This window comes from Rattus norvegicus, chromosome 16, assembly GCF_036323735.1.
Source record: "Rattus norvegicus strain BN/NHsdMcwi chromosome 16, GRCr8, whole genome shotgun sequence".
Lineage (NCBI taxonomy): Eukaryota > Metazoa > Chordata > Mammalia > Rodentia > Muridae > Rattus > Rattus norvegicus.
Genome location: NC_086034.1, coordinates 18,339,817 through 18,352,949, shown reverse-complemented (window position 1 = coordinate 18,352,949; position 13,133 = coordinate 18,339,817). Strand labels below are relative to the sequence as shown.

General features: G+C 54.5%; 1 protein-coding gene across 7 annotated transcripts; it reads right to left on the bottom strand.

The window, feature by feature from the left end:
* Window positions 1-378: 378 nt before the first annotated feature.
* Niban3 (niban apoptosis regulator 3) lies at window positions 379-11,842 on the bottom strand. Of its 7 annotated transcripts, none has more exons than XM_017600214.3 (15): window positions 11,691-11,842; window positions 10,496-10,626; window positions 8,537-8,662; window positions 8,200-8,314; window positions 6,763-6,930; window positions 6,545-6,660; window positions 6,368-6,472; window positions 6,112-6,274; window positions 5,203-5,393; window positions 4,951-5,109; window positions 4,168-4,284; window positions 3,983-4,090; window positions 3,262-3,373; window positions 1,947-2,030; window positions 379-1,047 (listed from the first exon to the last, which is right to left on the bottom strand). In XM_017600214.3, exons 1-15 carry the CDS (start codon window positions 11,743-11,745, stop codon window positions 986-988), a joined length of 1,812 nt encoding a protein of 603 aa, XP_017455703.2. In that variant the 5' UTR covers window positions 11,746-11,842; the 3' UTR covers window positions 379-985. The 7 variants fall into 7 exon arrangements, with proteins under 7 accessions (XP_017455703.2, NP_001094378.1, XP_017455704.2 ...); NM_001100908.1 differs by having other exon boundaries at window positions 379-1,011; window positions 11,691-11,747; XM_017600215.2 differs by having other exon boundaries at window positions 379-1,011; window positions 9,042-10,626; window positions 11,691-11,708.
* Window positions 11,843-13,133: the final 1,291 nt, after the last annotated feature.

The window sequence follows — 13,133 nt, the reverse complement described above, 5'->3', positions numbered from 1 at the left end:
GGGCTGGGGTGGGGGTGGGGTGGGAGGGATGGTAGGTACGGAGTGGTGGGAATAAGGGGTGAGACTGACACAGCTGGACTGCTTGGGTCATTGTCCCACACACACACACCTCCCCGCCCCCTCCCCCACCCTACCCCGCTTCCTCCCCGCCACCCTGTGCACACCCCCTCTCTGCTTCCTCCTGGCCCAGAAGGTAGTGTCAGGGAAAGCTCCTGGAACCATCCGGTAGCAGCTGGGGAGGTGGTGACACGTGAGCCAGGGTGAGGGAGCATTTGTCATTTGTCAGTGCTGGCCCAGAAGGCAGGACAGCGGATCCCAGGGCCTGTGGACCAGAAATCATTGCAAGGCTCTGGCAAATCAAGCTCACAGCCCTGGGCATTTTAAAGTTCAATTTAGTCATTCAAGCAGTTTTTAATCAAGCGATTGATAAATGTAAAAACAGGGGCCAGCGAGATGACTTAGCGGGTAAAGGTGCTTGCCGCCAAGCTTGATGACCTGAGTTTGAGCCTCAAGACCCACTAGATGGAAAGAGAAAATCCAACTCCTGTAAACTGTCCTCTGACCTCCACAGGCCCAAGCATGTGTGTGTACACACACATACAAAGTAAACAAAGTTAAAAAAGAAACTTTAAGAAACAGATTTTTAAGAAAAAATTAAATAAGAATTAAAATGACATTAAAGAGATACATGTATCATATTAACAGGGGTTTGGGGTTGTTATTTAGAGACAGTGTCTTATTACAGTAGCCCAGGCTAGCTCAGAAGTCGAGTGTACAAATTTTAGCAGGAATATTCCATCAATGATTCGTTGTTGGATACATGACTGCCAGAAGAGAAGCATGCATGTGCTTGGCCCAGAGAAGCCACTCCTGGTCTTCATCCATTGTCCACCAGGATGGGTGTTGATGGATTAAAACTCAGCTCTGGAATGTTCTTGGAAGCCATGTTGTACAGAGTGGCTGCATTTGGCCTGCAGAGTCTCTCTCAGATCTGAGCCTCAGCTTCCTCATCTGTGAAATGGCAACTGTCACTTGGGTGTTCCCCATCTTAACAGGCACAAGAATGTCACATGTCACAAGCTGGGTACGGGGCCTGGAGGATACACAGGTAACGAGGCGGGAAAGTGGACAGGGCTCGAAAATCAAGAGAAACCAATGGCTGTGTTGTGCAACACTGTGGACTGGCCCAATGGATCACAATTGGGGAATACTCTAGAGATCCCTACAAAAATGCCAGCCTACCTCTTCACAGCCTGAGATCCCCATGGGAATTTATCCATAGTGCTGAATGCACCTGGAAGGGATAGACTCAGACCCACCCCTTGGTATGCATAGTGGGTGGAGGGTACGTAAAGCTCTTCCCATGCCAAGGGTCTTTCTTTTTTCTTTTTTCTTTCTTTTTTTTTTTTTTTTTTTTGGTTCTTTTTTTCGGAGCTGGGGACCGATCCCAGGGCCTTGTGCTTCCTAGGCAAGCGCTCTACCACTGAGCTAAATTCCCAACCCCGCCAAGGGTCTTTCGATGGCTCCTTCCCCTCATGTGACTTCATGTGAATACTGACTAGGTCCACATCAAGGTCAGAGTATCTGAGTCAGCAATGGCTATGTAACAAGTGAGCCCAAGTTATCTTGCCTCCGAGTGCCTTTGCTGACAGCAAGCCACCATCACCATCCCCCTCCCAATATTGTTAGCAGAAAGTAATAGCCAAGACATCCACCACACTGTGTGTAGGCTGCAGAAACTGGGGCCTAAACCTAACACCATCTCCACCAATGTGTGTGTCAGAACCTGTGGCTTCTCTGCCTGTTCACCATGATGCTGGCCAGCCCAGCCATGATAGGAGATAAAGTCTGTTCTTTTCCATCCACTCCGCCCTTGCCATACTCTTAAGCACCCTGCATAACCACAGCCATTCCTTGTCACAACCCAGAACCTGTGAGGTGCTCACCTGCTCCTTCCTGGTCCCACTGGGCTACTGAGCAGTCAGCTGGGGCACGGGCTCTGTCACCGGCACCAAGAACCTTTTCCAATTCTAGAATAAGAGATAAATCCCTGCACCTAGCTGAGGAAGCCCAGCTTTTGGCTCTCAGAAACCTCTTTCAATGTTTCACCAAGGACAGACATTGCTAGTCAATACCTGCACTCCACCTAGCCACAAGACTGGCAGCCCTACCCAACATTGCTGCTCTGTACAGACATCACAAATCAATGGCAACTGGATTTCATCTAAGGATGGACACGAGCATTAGGGTCAGAAGCTCATCCAGGTCACCATTTCTGGACTTAGCTTGGAGCCATTTAAAACTTATACTCTCGGGGTTGGGGATTTAGCTCAGTGGTAGAGCGCTTGCCTAGGAAGCGCAAGGCCCTGGGTTCGATCCCCAGCTCCGAAAAAAAGAACAACAACAACAAAAAAAAACCCTTATACTCTCTTTTCTTTTCTTTTTTTTTTTTTTTTTTTCCCGGAGCTGGGGACCGAACCCAGGGCCTTGCACTTGCTAGGTAAGCGCACTACCACTGAGCTAAATCCCCAACCCCAACTTATACTCTCAAAGAAGATGGCTCAGCGATTTAGAGCACTGGTCACTCTTCTGAATGACTCAGTTTCAATTCTTAGCACCCACATGGCAGTTCACAACTGTCTGTGATTCCAGTTCCAGGGGACAGGGAAACCTTCACACAGACACACATGCAGGTAAAACATCAATGCACAAAAAAAGAAAAAGAAATCATTAAAATAAAGAAACAAACAAACTTGTACTTGTGGGCTCAGGAACCCAGCAGTCTGAGGCAAGAAGGATTGCTTAGATGGCAGGCTTCTGCCAACCACCTCAGCTCCATTTTTTTTTTTTTTTTGATTTGGCCCGTACATCATAGACTCAGCCTCCTCCCGTTCCCTGGTTCCCATGGTGCCACCATCTCTGTCCCTGCCTCTCCTCTAGTCCCCTGGGTCTTCTCCCTCTACCATTGTCAAAGACAGCCTTTGTAAGCTTCCAGAGCTCTTGGTTGGCATTCTAAACCAACCACTCTCTGGGAGTTGAATGAAAACATGTCTATTGACAACTGCCTCTCTCATCTTCCTGAGAACTTCACCTTAAGCCTGAATATCTCACCCTAGTGCCTCCCCTTCGTGGAGCCCCAATGTAGTCCACCCTACCTGAGAGACCTGTGCCAGCACACACAGGAATAGACAGAGACTGAACAAGGCTCAGTGTGCCCAGGCAGGGGCAGCAGGCTCCCCTGAGCCACAGTGGGGAGCTCACCTCTGTCAATCCTCTGCAGCAAGAGGCCCTGGATGACATCCCTGTAGACACCCTCGGTGGTCAGAACCTGGCAGCCCACGGCCAGGATGTCCCCATCTGCCTCAGGCGTTTCCTAGGACCATATAGTTAGGAGCATGGCTAGATGCAGGCCTGGGCTCCCCCAGCCCTGGCTTGATCTGCTGTGTCCTCTGGCTTGTTCCCCTCTCTGCAACATGGACTTGCTCCCCCATAATCCCACAGGCCATAGCATGTGTCACAGTATCAGAAATGGATTAAGGCCCACACATCCATCCTGCCTCCCAAATGCTACAGTTGTAGCCCTGGAGTGTTCTAATAGCACCTGAGACATACCTATACTTGGTGACCCTGACCTTTAGGTAAACTGAAGGCTGGGTCCTTCCCACCCACACCTTTCCCACTGTCTCTTCCCTCAACTCTAGCCTCAGCTGACTCCTCTCTGCCCCTTAACATCCTAGGCCCAGTCTTGCCCCAGGACTTTTGCACAGGTGGTTCTCCCATGTAAACTTAGACCCATGGACTGAGCTCGTGCATGTGTAGCAGTACTGGGCTAGATCTCTGGGAGAGTGTGGCTAGTAGGTCCTGGGGATAAAGCCAAGATTCCCATGAAAGCAAAGAGCATGGTAGAAGCCCAAGAGAGCCCCCCACCCAACCTGGGGAGCACTCTGTCCCCGCCAGACAGATGTCTCAGGTGTCCACTCACCAAGTTACATCTCATCCCAAGATGGCCCCATACAAAGGGCCAGAAGATCCCCAACAGCCAGTCCCGGGTGAACCTCCACCGAGTGGTCTCACTGTCTGAGGTGAACTTCTGCAGGGGTCACAGGCAGCCTGTGTAGTGGCCCTCATAACTCTGGCCATGGGGACCCTTCCGCACACACACCTCACCTTCAGCACAAGGCCCCTGACTTTCTCCAGCTGCTCAGCTGCCTGGCTGCAATCCAGAGCCGACGTCAGACACTGGTCGGCCAGCTGTAGAAAGGTGGTAACTGCAGCCGCCATGAGCTGTGAAGGAAGCGCCAGATGACCCCAGAACCCCTGCTGTGGCCTCAGGCATTAATGCCTGATGCCTTCCCAGCAGTTGGCCTTGGCCCGTCCTGGCCTGTCTTGAGGCACTAGTCTCAGGAAAGGTCTCCTTCCGTCTGGATGATGGCACCAGCTAGGGATCAGCCTCCCTGAGGGAGCATTGCTGTGCAGTGTACAAACCGCCAGGCTCAGAGGTTCACCTCAGTTTGCTCCTCCCTCATGCACCAAGTTCACGGCAGGGCCCAACCCCTCAGCCTTCAAAACATGCCTTTCTTCTTGAGACAGGACCTCACATAACCTGCACTGGCCTCAGTCACTATGAAGCTGAGAACAACCCTGACTGCCTGATTATCCTGCCTCCACCTCTTAACAGCTAGGATTGGCCTGATCAACCACACCCACATCTGGACAGCCTCCTCCACCCCTGTCCTTTATAGACAGAACTCCTGACAGCAGACCTTCCTCCAGCCATGCCCCTGTCCTTGCTCACACACTTGCTGAGACCCCTATTGGCCTTCACAGGAGCTGCATTCTCTTCAGGCTCTGCCTGCCTAGCAGCTGGGCCCACTCCTTTTCCATAAATGTACACATCTCTCTCTCTACCAGGGGTGTGCCCAAAGCGCCCTTCCCATTCACTTTCTTCACCTGTTGTGCAAAGTCTTGAGCCCCAAACACCAGGCTCCGCATCCCCAGGAAGCCAAAGGGTTTTGCCAGCTGGGTCAGATGATTGTGGTTCCTCTCTGCCTCCCGGTAGCAGACCTGCATCAGCTCTGGGTCCCAGGGTATCTCCCCAAATTCATAAACCTATGTGTGCATACCATTCGGATGAGAAACTATCCTTGGCTTCTAGTACAGACAGACCAAAGCGGACAAGCCACGGCTGGCCCACGTGCTAACCTCCCTGCGCAGCTGAGTGCCAGAAGGGTTCTTGCGAAGGTAGTGACACAGACGGTCCATCCCCCGGATGAGAAGGGTCCGAACAGCTTGGAGCGTGGCTTCCACGAGGCTCACCAGCACCAGGGTCAGCTGGGGCAGTTGCGGGTCCACCTTCTGGCACAGGCATGTCTCTAGTGTGTCCTGGATCTCGGCTAAGAGTAGATGTGGGGCCGGTGATTTCCCCACCAGACACTCAGTGTATGCATAGGAGCAGAGACCTCAGCTGGGCCAGTTGGATACTACTTTACAGCTCGGGAAACTGAGGCTAGCAGTAAGACCTGGCCCAAAGGCATAGGCAGAGGAAGTGTAAGGAGAGTCAAACACGGGTCTTGATAATTGGGCAGTAGAGCAGATCCTACAAGGCCACAGCTACCTTCTGCCTCCCTACTTTGCCCACAATGGTCCCTCCAGGCTCCAGGCCACGCCCTCTTGCGCCGCACCCTTCTTAGAGATTCTTGTATCCAGTGTGCGTGTAAACCACATCTGTCACTTCCCCAAGTTTAGATCCCAGGCCCCACCCCGCCCCACTACGCCCCGCCCCCCAACAGCCAACAGACTGCGCCTCCTCCCGCAAAAGTGCCTGCCTCCCTGCTAGCTCCGCCCTGATCCTGCCTCCAGGCCACCCTACCTTGCTAACAGGTCCAGCTCTGGAAACTCTAGGCCCGCCCCCGAAAGGCCCCTCCCCTAATATTCATGACTCCGCCCCTCGGCCTCTTGCCCCAACACTCCTAGGCCTCTCCCCGCGCTCCCTGACCCCATCCTGCTCACCAGGCAGCCTTCCTGCCCTCACTCTCCCGGACTTCCAACCCCACCTCTCACCTGTGGCCCCGCCCCTTATCCCAGACCCCACTCCCGCCCCGCCCCCCTCACCTTCTATTCTGCGGGCCCCGAGTGCACGCTGCTGCAGGATCTGCTCAAGGTCTGCGCGCACCATCCTCTCCAGCGCCGCCAGCAGTGCGTCCTTTTCTGGCTGGAAGGCACGCAGCCTCGAGGATGCCCAGGACAGGACGGCCGCGTGCACGGCGTCGAGGAACTGCAGAGTTCGAAGGCAGCTTGGGTGAACGCGTGGGTCCTAGGGCGATCCCCTCCCTTTCTCTCCCTCCCCTCGCCACGCCATGCTTCGCACCTCTGCGCAGGCCCGGGCTCTGGCGCGTCCCACACCGCGCAGGCCTCGGAGCGTCTGTGCTCGCAGCGCGGGCAATAGCTCTCGCATCAACTCGGCGCTCAGCACCTGCAGGGGAGGCGTGGGGCTGTTGGGTGACGGACAGCGGAACGCGCCCGGGGTCTGCGGGACACTGCTCACCTCCGCGTCGGAGCCCAGTGCCGCGTCATCTCCACCAGCGTAGCCCCGGCGTCGTCGATAGAGCTGCACGGCGTCCAGGAAGGCGCAGGCTGCGGGCGCCCGGCTGCGCTGCAGGACTGAAGGCGCGATCAATGGCGCGCTGCTCTCAGGGAGCCCCGCACCTCCACCCATCTAACTCCCGCCCCTCCTACCTGCACCCCGCTGCTCCCGGGACTCACCGGTGGCTCTCAACCGAATGGCACCCTGCAGGCCTAGTCTCCAGGCGCGCTGCGCCCCTCTAGAGCCAGCGCAGAAGCAGAGGTGAGCCCGGAAGGGGTGCACGAGGAAGAGCGCGAAGCTCACTGGCTCCTCCAACACCCGCAGCGGCTCCTCCTGGGCAAGGTCTCCTGAAAGCAAGAGGAGAGGTCGCCCTTCAGGCCCCTGTTCACTCTCTTAGGACAGCAGCCTGAAAGAGTCCGGTGTAGGGCGTCCTGTCATCGGATCGTGACTTACAGGCTGGTCTGGAAGTCTGGAAAATCTTGTCTCAAAAACTACACACAGCAGAAACCCTAATGCCAGTGGACCTTGCAAGGTCGACTGTTGGCTACATCTTGTTGGAGCAGATGAAAAGGGACAGAAACTGGAAGCCCAGAACCCCAGCTGGGCTTGTACGCTGGCCCAAACCTGCCCACTGCTTCCCACAGTGTCTTGCAGGATCACTGACACTTCATATTATGGGTTTTAAAATTATTTTTAATCACCTGTATGCCTGTTCCCCCTCTCCCTCTGCCCCCGTGTGGTGTGTGTGTGTGTGTGTGTGTGTGTGTGTGTGTGTGTGTGTGTGTGTTAGCGTTACTGCGTGTGCAGATACCTGAAGTCAGGGGCATCAGATCCCTGGAGCTGTTGTGAACAGCCTGATTTGCGTGCCAGGACCAAATTCAAATCCACCAAGTCATCTTGCCCCCCCCCCTTAATTTAATTTTGTTTTTGTTGGTTTGGTTTGTTTTTCTTGAGACAGTTTCTCTGTGTAACCCTGGCTGCCCTGGAACTCACTCTGTAGACCAGACTGTCCTCGAACTCAGAAATTCACCTGCCTCTGCCTCTGGATGCTGAGGTTAAAGGCATGCTCCGACTTTTATTTCATGTGTAGGAATGTTTTCCCAGTATATATGTCATATACAGCAAGGACATGGCTGGTGGCTGCAGAGGTCAGAAGGTGGCCTCAGATCCCTTGGAACTGCAGGTACAGCTGGTTGTGACCCATCGTGTAGGTGATCGGGGTCTCATGATGTAACCTTGGCAGCCAAAGCTCGCTGTGCAGACCAGGCTGGCCTAGAACTCACCCTGCCTCTGCCTCCCTGTGCACCGCCAGCAGTACTTTGGCTCTGTCCCTTAGACAGTTTGCTATTTACGTTTTGCTCCACGAACTGACTTCCTCCCAGGAACAGTGTGTGTTTCTTTTCCTTCCCAAAGCAGAAGTGCTCACTCAAGGAGCTCTGCCACCCACCAAGGGACGGGTGGCAGCACCTGCAGACATGTTGGGAGTCACACACACTGTGGGTAGGAAATTGCTACTGGTGGAGGCCCAGGGCTGCTTCATGAAGTGCACAGGGATGGTAGAAAGGCCTAAGGACTGGGGAGAAGGGAAATGACTTAGGGGACCCAGAAGTCCTTACCAGAGGAGCTGGGGCAGAGGTCATCCAAAAGGCAGAGGTATTCACGCTGGGATGTGAGCAGTGTATACCCGGTTAGAGCTGCGGAGCCTAGCGGACAGCCCCCAGACTCATAGTTCTGTGACCAGACAAAGACATGAGACCGAACTGGCTACCACTCCCCAACACAGGAGGCAAGTCAGCCAGAACACACACAGGTCACAACACACTCCCCTACCCCTCCATAGGCCATCTATGCAACTCAGGACCTTGCCTGTTATTGCCCAAGGTTCCACCCCTGAGCCACATCCCCAGCCCCTCACTGGGGAATTCTGGACAGGGACTCTGGTTATCCACTGACCTCCTTGTGACTGAACCATTCTAGATGTCCATCTCCACGCAGAACACAGAAGATGGGCCGCCATTGTGGCGGCTGGCCCTGCAGCAGGGTCAAGGGTCCTTGGTGCTCCCTGACTCGAGGCAGCTTCTGCAATGGGATGCTGGCTATGGCTGGAGCAGATTTGGGGTTGCCCGAACTCTTCAGTTTGGTCACATACCAGCAACACTCCCAAATCTCAAAGGCAGCAGCTGCCCTCCAGACCCTGTTAGCTCCGCACTAGGAAGGCTGAGGCATGAGCCTGTCAGCCTCAGCGACACAGCAAATTCAAGACCAGCTCAGTTACATGACCTCCGTCTCAAAACAAAACAAAACTGTAGCAGGTATGAGTGATGCCCTGCATGGGACAGGGAGACCTCAGTGGCAGGGCCTCTGTCCACAGAGCCTCCCCTCAACAGGGAGGGAAAGGAGCCAATGGGAAATCCTGGGTTCCAACAGCACTTGTACTGTGTAGCCTTCAGGCACTCACCCTATCTTTCCGGTCCTGAATTTCCTCATCAGTCAAAGACTCTTCCAAGACAGGGGAGAGGTGGAGGCCCTTGGTTGCCCATCTGGATAACTCAATAGCTTCCCCCAATGGGTAATTTGTTGTCTTCGTACATACGTCCAGATTCCCCATTGGGATGTCTTTTGGTGAATTTCAAAACTTTAACACTAATGCCTCACCTAAGGACATCAAGCTGAAACACCTTTGGAATAATGTCTGGACTCAGTACTCATTAGACAATGGTTCAAAATGGCCACATAATGGCTAAATTCCTCAATTTTATGGGATCTTCATACTTACTACCAGCAGTCTGGCAAATGGAAGGAGGTTCTTTTTTTTTTTTTTTTTTTTTTTCCCGGAGCTGGGGACCGAACCCAGTGCGCTTGCTAGGCAAGCGCTCTACCGCTGAGCTAAATCCCCAACCCTGGAAGGAGGTTCTTTAAGTCCATGCATTCATCTCCCTTCGCTCTAACCCATCTCTGTGTTCCTCTTGTAGCCCCACCCAACCTCTCTTATCTAAGAGACAGGCACCAGATGACAGTACAGCCCTTGACCCAGTTAATGAACCGCCTCCCCTTTGCCGCAGGCCTGCTTCCACACTTCCAAAAACCCAAGCCGCTGCCTCAGTTCCTCCTCACCAGGTTACCGGAGAGCCTCCTCCATCGACCTCTCCAGACTCCTCCCCTCCTGTGCCAACTGAAGGACGCTCCAATCTCCCTGCACTGGCACCCACTTTCACCCCTCCTATCACGCGCTCCAAGGACAGCGCCAAACCCCCAAACTCCTCATCGCCAGAGACGCCTCATCCAGCACTGGTCCTTCTATTAAGAGAGGTAGCCAGTGCAGATGGGCTGGTCAGGGTACATGTCCCTTTTATAGTGAGTCAGGCATACTTGGCTGTTGCCAGGTAACTGTGGGGCGGAGCATACCTGGCTGTTGCCAGGTAACTGTGGGGGTGGAGCTTAGACAGAATGCCAACACTGGGAGCCTATTAGTAGCTACAGTTCCAGGCTGTTAGACTACAATAACAACCTCTGAGCTGCCAAGAGCAGGGAGCCTATAGGCACAGGGTCAGAGGGACAAGAGGACAAAAAACATGGGGTCTCATAGAAGAGTGTCTCCCTGGCAGGGTAGGGTTGCAACAGATGGAGCAGTCACACACGACACAAACTGGGAGTCCCTCATATCTAGCCTGTCGCTGCCAACCTCAGGACTTTTGTACATGCTGTGCCCCTGCAGGGAATTCACTTCCCCAGTCCTCCTCCGCCTGCCTTCACCTCCAGAGCTTCCTGGTTCATCTGTGCAAAGGCCCTGTGGTCAGCCCTCCCCAACTCCACTTCCGCAGTCTCATGTCAGCACCACTGAGAACACAGAGAGATAACTGCAGTTGGGTCCCCAGGTTTCCTCGGGATAGCCTCCTCCTTGGTGGTACGCACTTTGGTGTGAGACAGCTGGCATGCGGCTGGCTCCTGAGGCCCCAGCTCCTGGGAGATGTGCCTGAGTACAGCTGTGGCCAGCTGCCTGCGGTAGCAGGGCAGGAAGGTCCTCAGCAGGCCATCCACCTGACCTGTAGAGAGAGGGGACCAGCAATGTGAGCAGGGCACCTGCCTGCCATCCGGGGGCCGGCCGCCTTGCTGGAGTAGCCAGAACCAGTGAGTTGCCAGTATAGACCATGCCTCAGTGAATAAGGTGGAAGGAAGTCTAGAGGACAGCTGATGTTAATCACTGGCACGCATATGTACACACACAGAGGCCTTTCATCCAAATATATTGCTGCCTCAGGAGAATGAGGCCCAGAGAGGGCAATTTATTCACCCAGCAGCACACAGCAAATGCAGGAAGCAGTCAATCCTGGGACTTGGAGAGGTGATTGGCAGCACAGGCAGGACTTTGCATAGGCTATTCCCCTTCCCAAATGCTGTTCCCACACTCACAGGTAACCCCACATCCTCCTCCAGCCTGGCCTAGCCACCTCCCTTGGGAACACCCACCAAGTCCTGCTGGTCTGGACACTCTCCCAGGTGCAGGTGTGGGACAGGACAAGAGCTGAAGTGCAGCCTGGCCTTGGCTTTTCTCCCACTGAGAACTAAGGCTTAGTCCAGTTCAGTGTCCATGCAGACAGACTTCTCAGCCTCAAGACCAGCTGGGGTCAGATGGGGCCCCTTCCACCTGCCTGTGCCCCCATACCCACCCTCAGTGAGCCCTAGCTTCCACTAACGAATCAAAAACTTCACATTTTACTTTGTCTTGAGATAGGGTTGGGTGTAGCCCAGGCTGTCTTGGAACTCACTCTGTAGACCAGGCTGGGATGGCAGGTATGCAACCCTGTATTCAGCCACGTGGATTTCATTTAAATCTGGAATCCTCCGAAGCCAGGCACAATGTGGCGTGTGCCTTTGATCTCTCTGAGTTAGAGGCCAGCCTGGTCTACAGAGGGAGCTCCAGGACAGCCATGGCTACACAGAGAAACCCTGTCTTGAAAAACCAAAGAAACCTGAATCTTCCAACACTAGCCCACCCCTGGCGAGACCAGAGACAGTCACAATAATGAACCCCGTATTGGCACCAGGGGCACAGCCAGTGTGGCCTCCCATGCAGTGGCAGTGTGACCCAACCCTGACCTCTGCTCACCCCGAAGCTGCTGCTGCTGTTTCTTGCTCAGGGGGCAGGAAGGCTGTGCTCCCATTCTGCCACCATTCAGAGCCGTCCTAGTCCCTCTGCTCAGGATGCTGGGTGTCAGCTCAGTGGCCCAAGTGCCAGGAGGGTATGTGTGGCCATCTGGTACCACCCTCCACCCCTCCTGTTTGCACCTGCCTCCTGCTGGCCTCTAGGGACAGGCTGGACCAAGACTGGTGGTTTCTGATTGGGGTAATGGGGACAGCCCCAGGGGAGACCAGGGAGTGTGGGAAAAAACAACCCCCTGGTACAGATGGGCATGGTGGCACATCTCTGCCATCCCTGCACTCAGAAAGCTGAGGCAGGGGGATGGGGAGTTTAAGCCATGGAGGCCAGCCTGGGATACATGAAGTCTTGTCTCTGAAAGTCAAAGGAATGGATTGCTGACTGAACAAAGGGATGAGCAGAGAAGTAGGTTATCAGTGTGAAGGGAACTTTTTTTTCTCTTCCCTTCCCAGAGGCTGGAATGTGATGGCCGGAGTATAAGCAGCCACCTTGGAGCATGAGGCAGATCCTATGCGTCAGTGGCAAGGCAGTAAAGTCCCCCCTCTCCCGTGAGACAGGGATGCTGGAGGTGAGAGATGTTCCACACAGCACTCACATGGGATCCTCACGCCCACATCACTTTCCCTTCTTGGGGTGTCTCAGCCTCTGTCTTGGCTGTTGGGTGGGTGGCCCCTGCCCTTATAGAAGTCCCCAGGAGGACTTTCCACTGTGTCTTCCGTCCCAGCCCATCCCACTTCCTCTTTGTCACAGCTGAGGAGCCCTCAGGCACCAGACATTTGAAGAAACTTCACATTTGTGGTTCTGGCCCCACCCTTCTGGCCTACCTGCCAAGTAAGCTCAGGGAGGTTTCAATTCCCACCTCACGCCTGGCTTGTGATACCTTCATGAGGGGATGCCCCCTTAGACTCCCTCAGCCCAGCCCGCCAGCTTCCCCAACTAGGTCCCTGGAACAGGTAGGGGACCAGAAAACAGGTCGGGCAGTGATGCACCAATTCACTTCATGGTCCAAGGTGGCTGCTGTCTAAGGGAGTCCCAAGAATCACCCCAGACATTTCTCCCATTGGTATGTGACCCTGTGGAACCATCGAGAGCAGCTTAAGGTAGCTCAACATGCTCAAGGTTCTGAGCACGCTTGAAGGAGACAGGGCATCTTCACGGGGCCTTGAAGGCGCCGGCTGGGCCCCAGATGAGCCCAGGCTCGTTCTTAGTGTCCACTCCCTTCACCCTGGCTGGAACATAAGCAGCCACTTTGGACCGCGAGTGCCTCGGTGAGTTGGTGTCTGACCCTTGGAGCAGAGAATGTGGCCTGACTTGGAACAGTGCACACACTGCCGGGCCAGAAGTCCAGGTCGCACTTGTGTGTGTGTGCGCGCTCTGCTCTGTCGGCCAGCC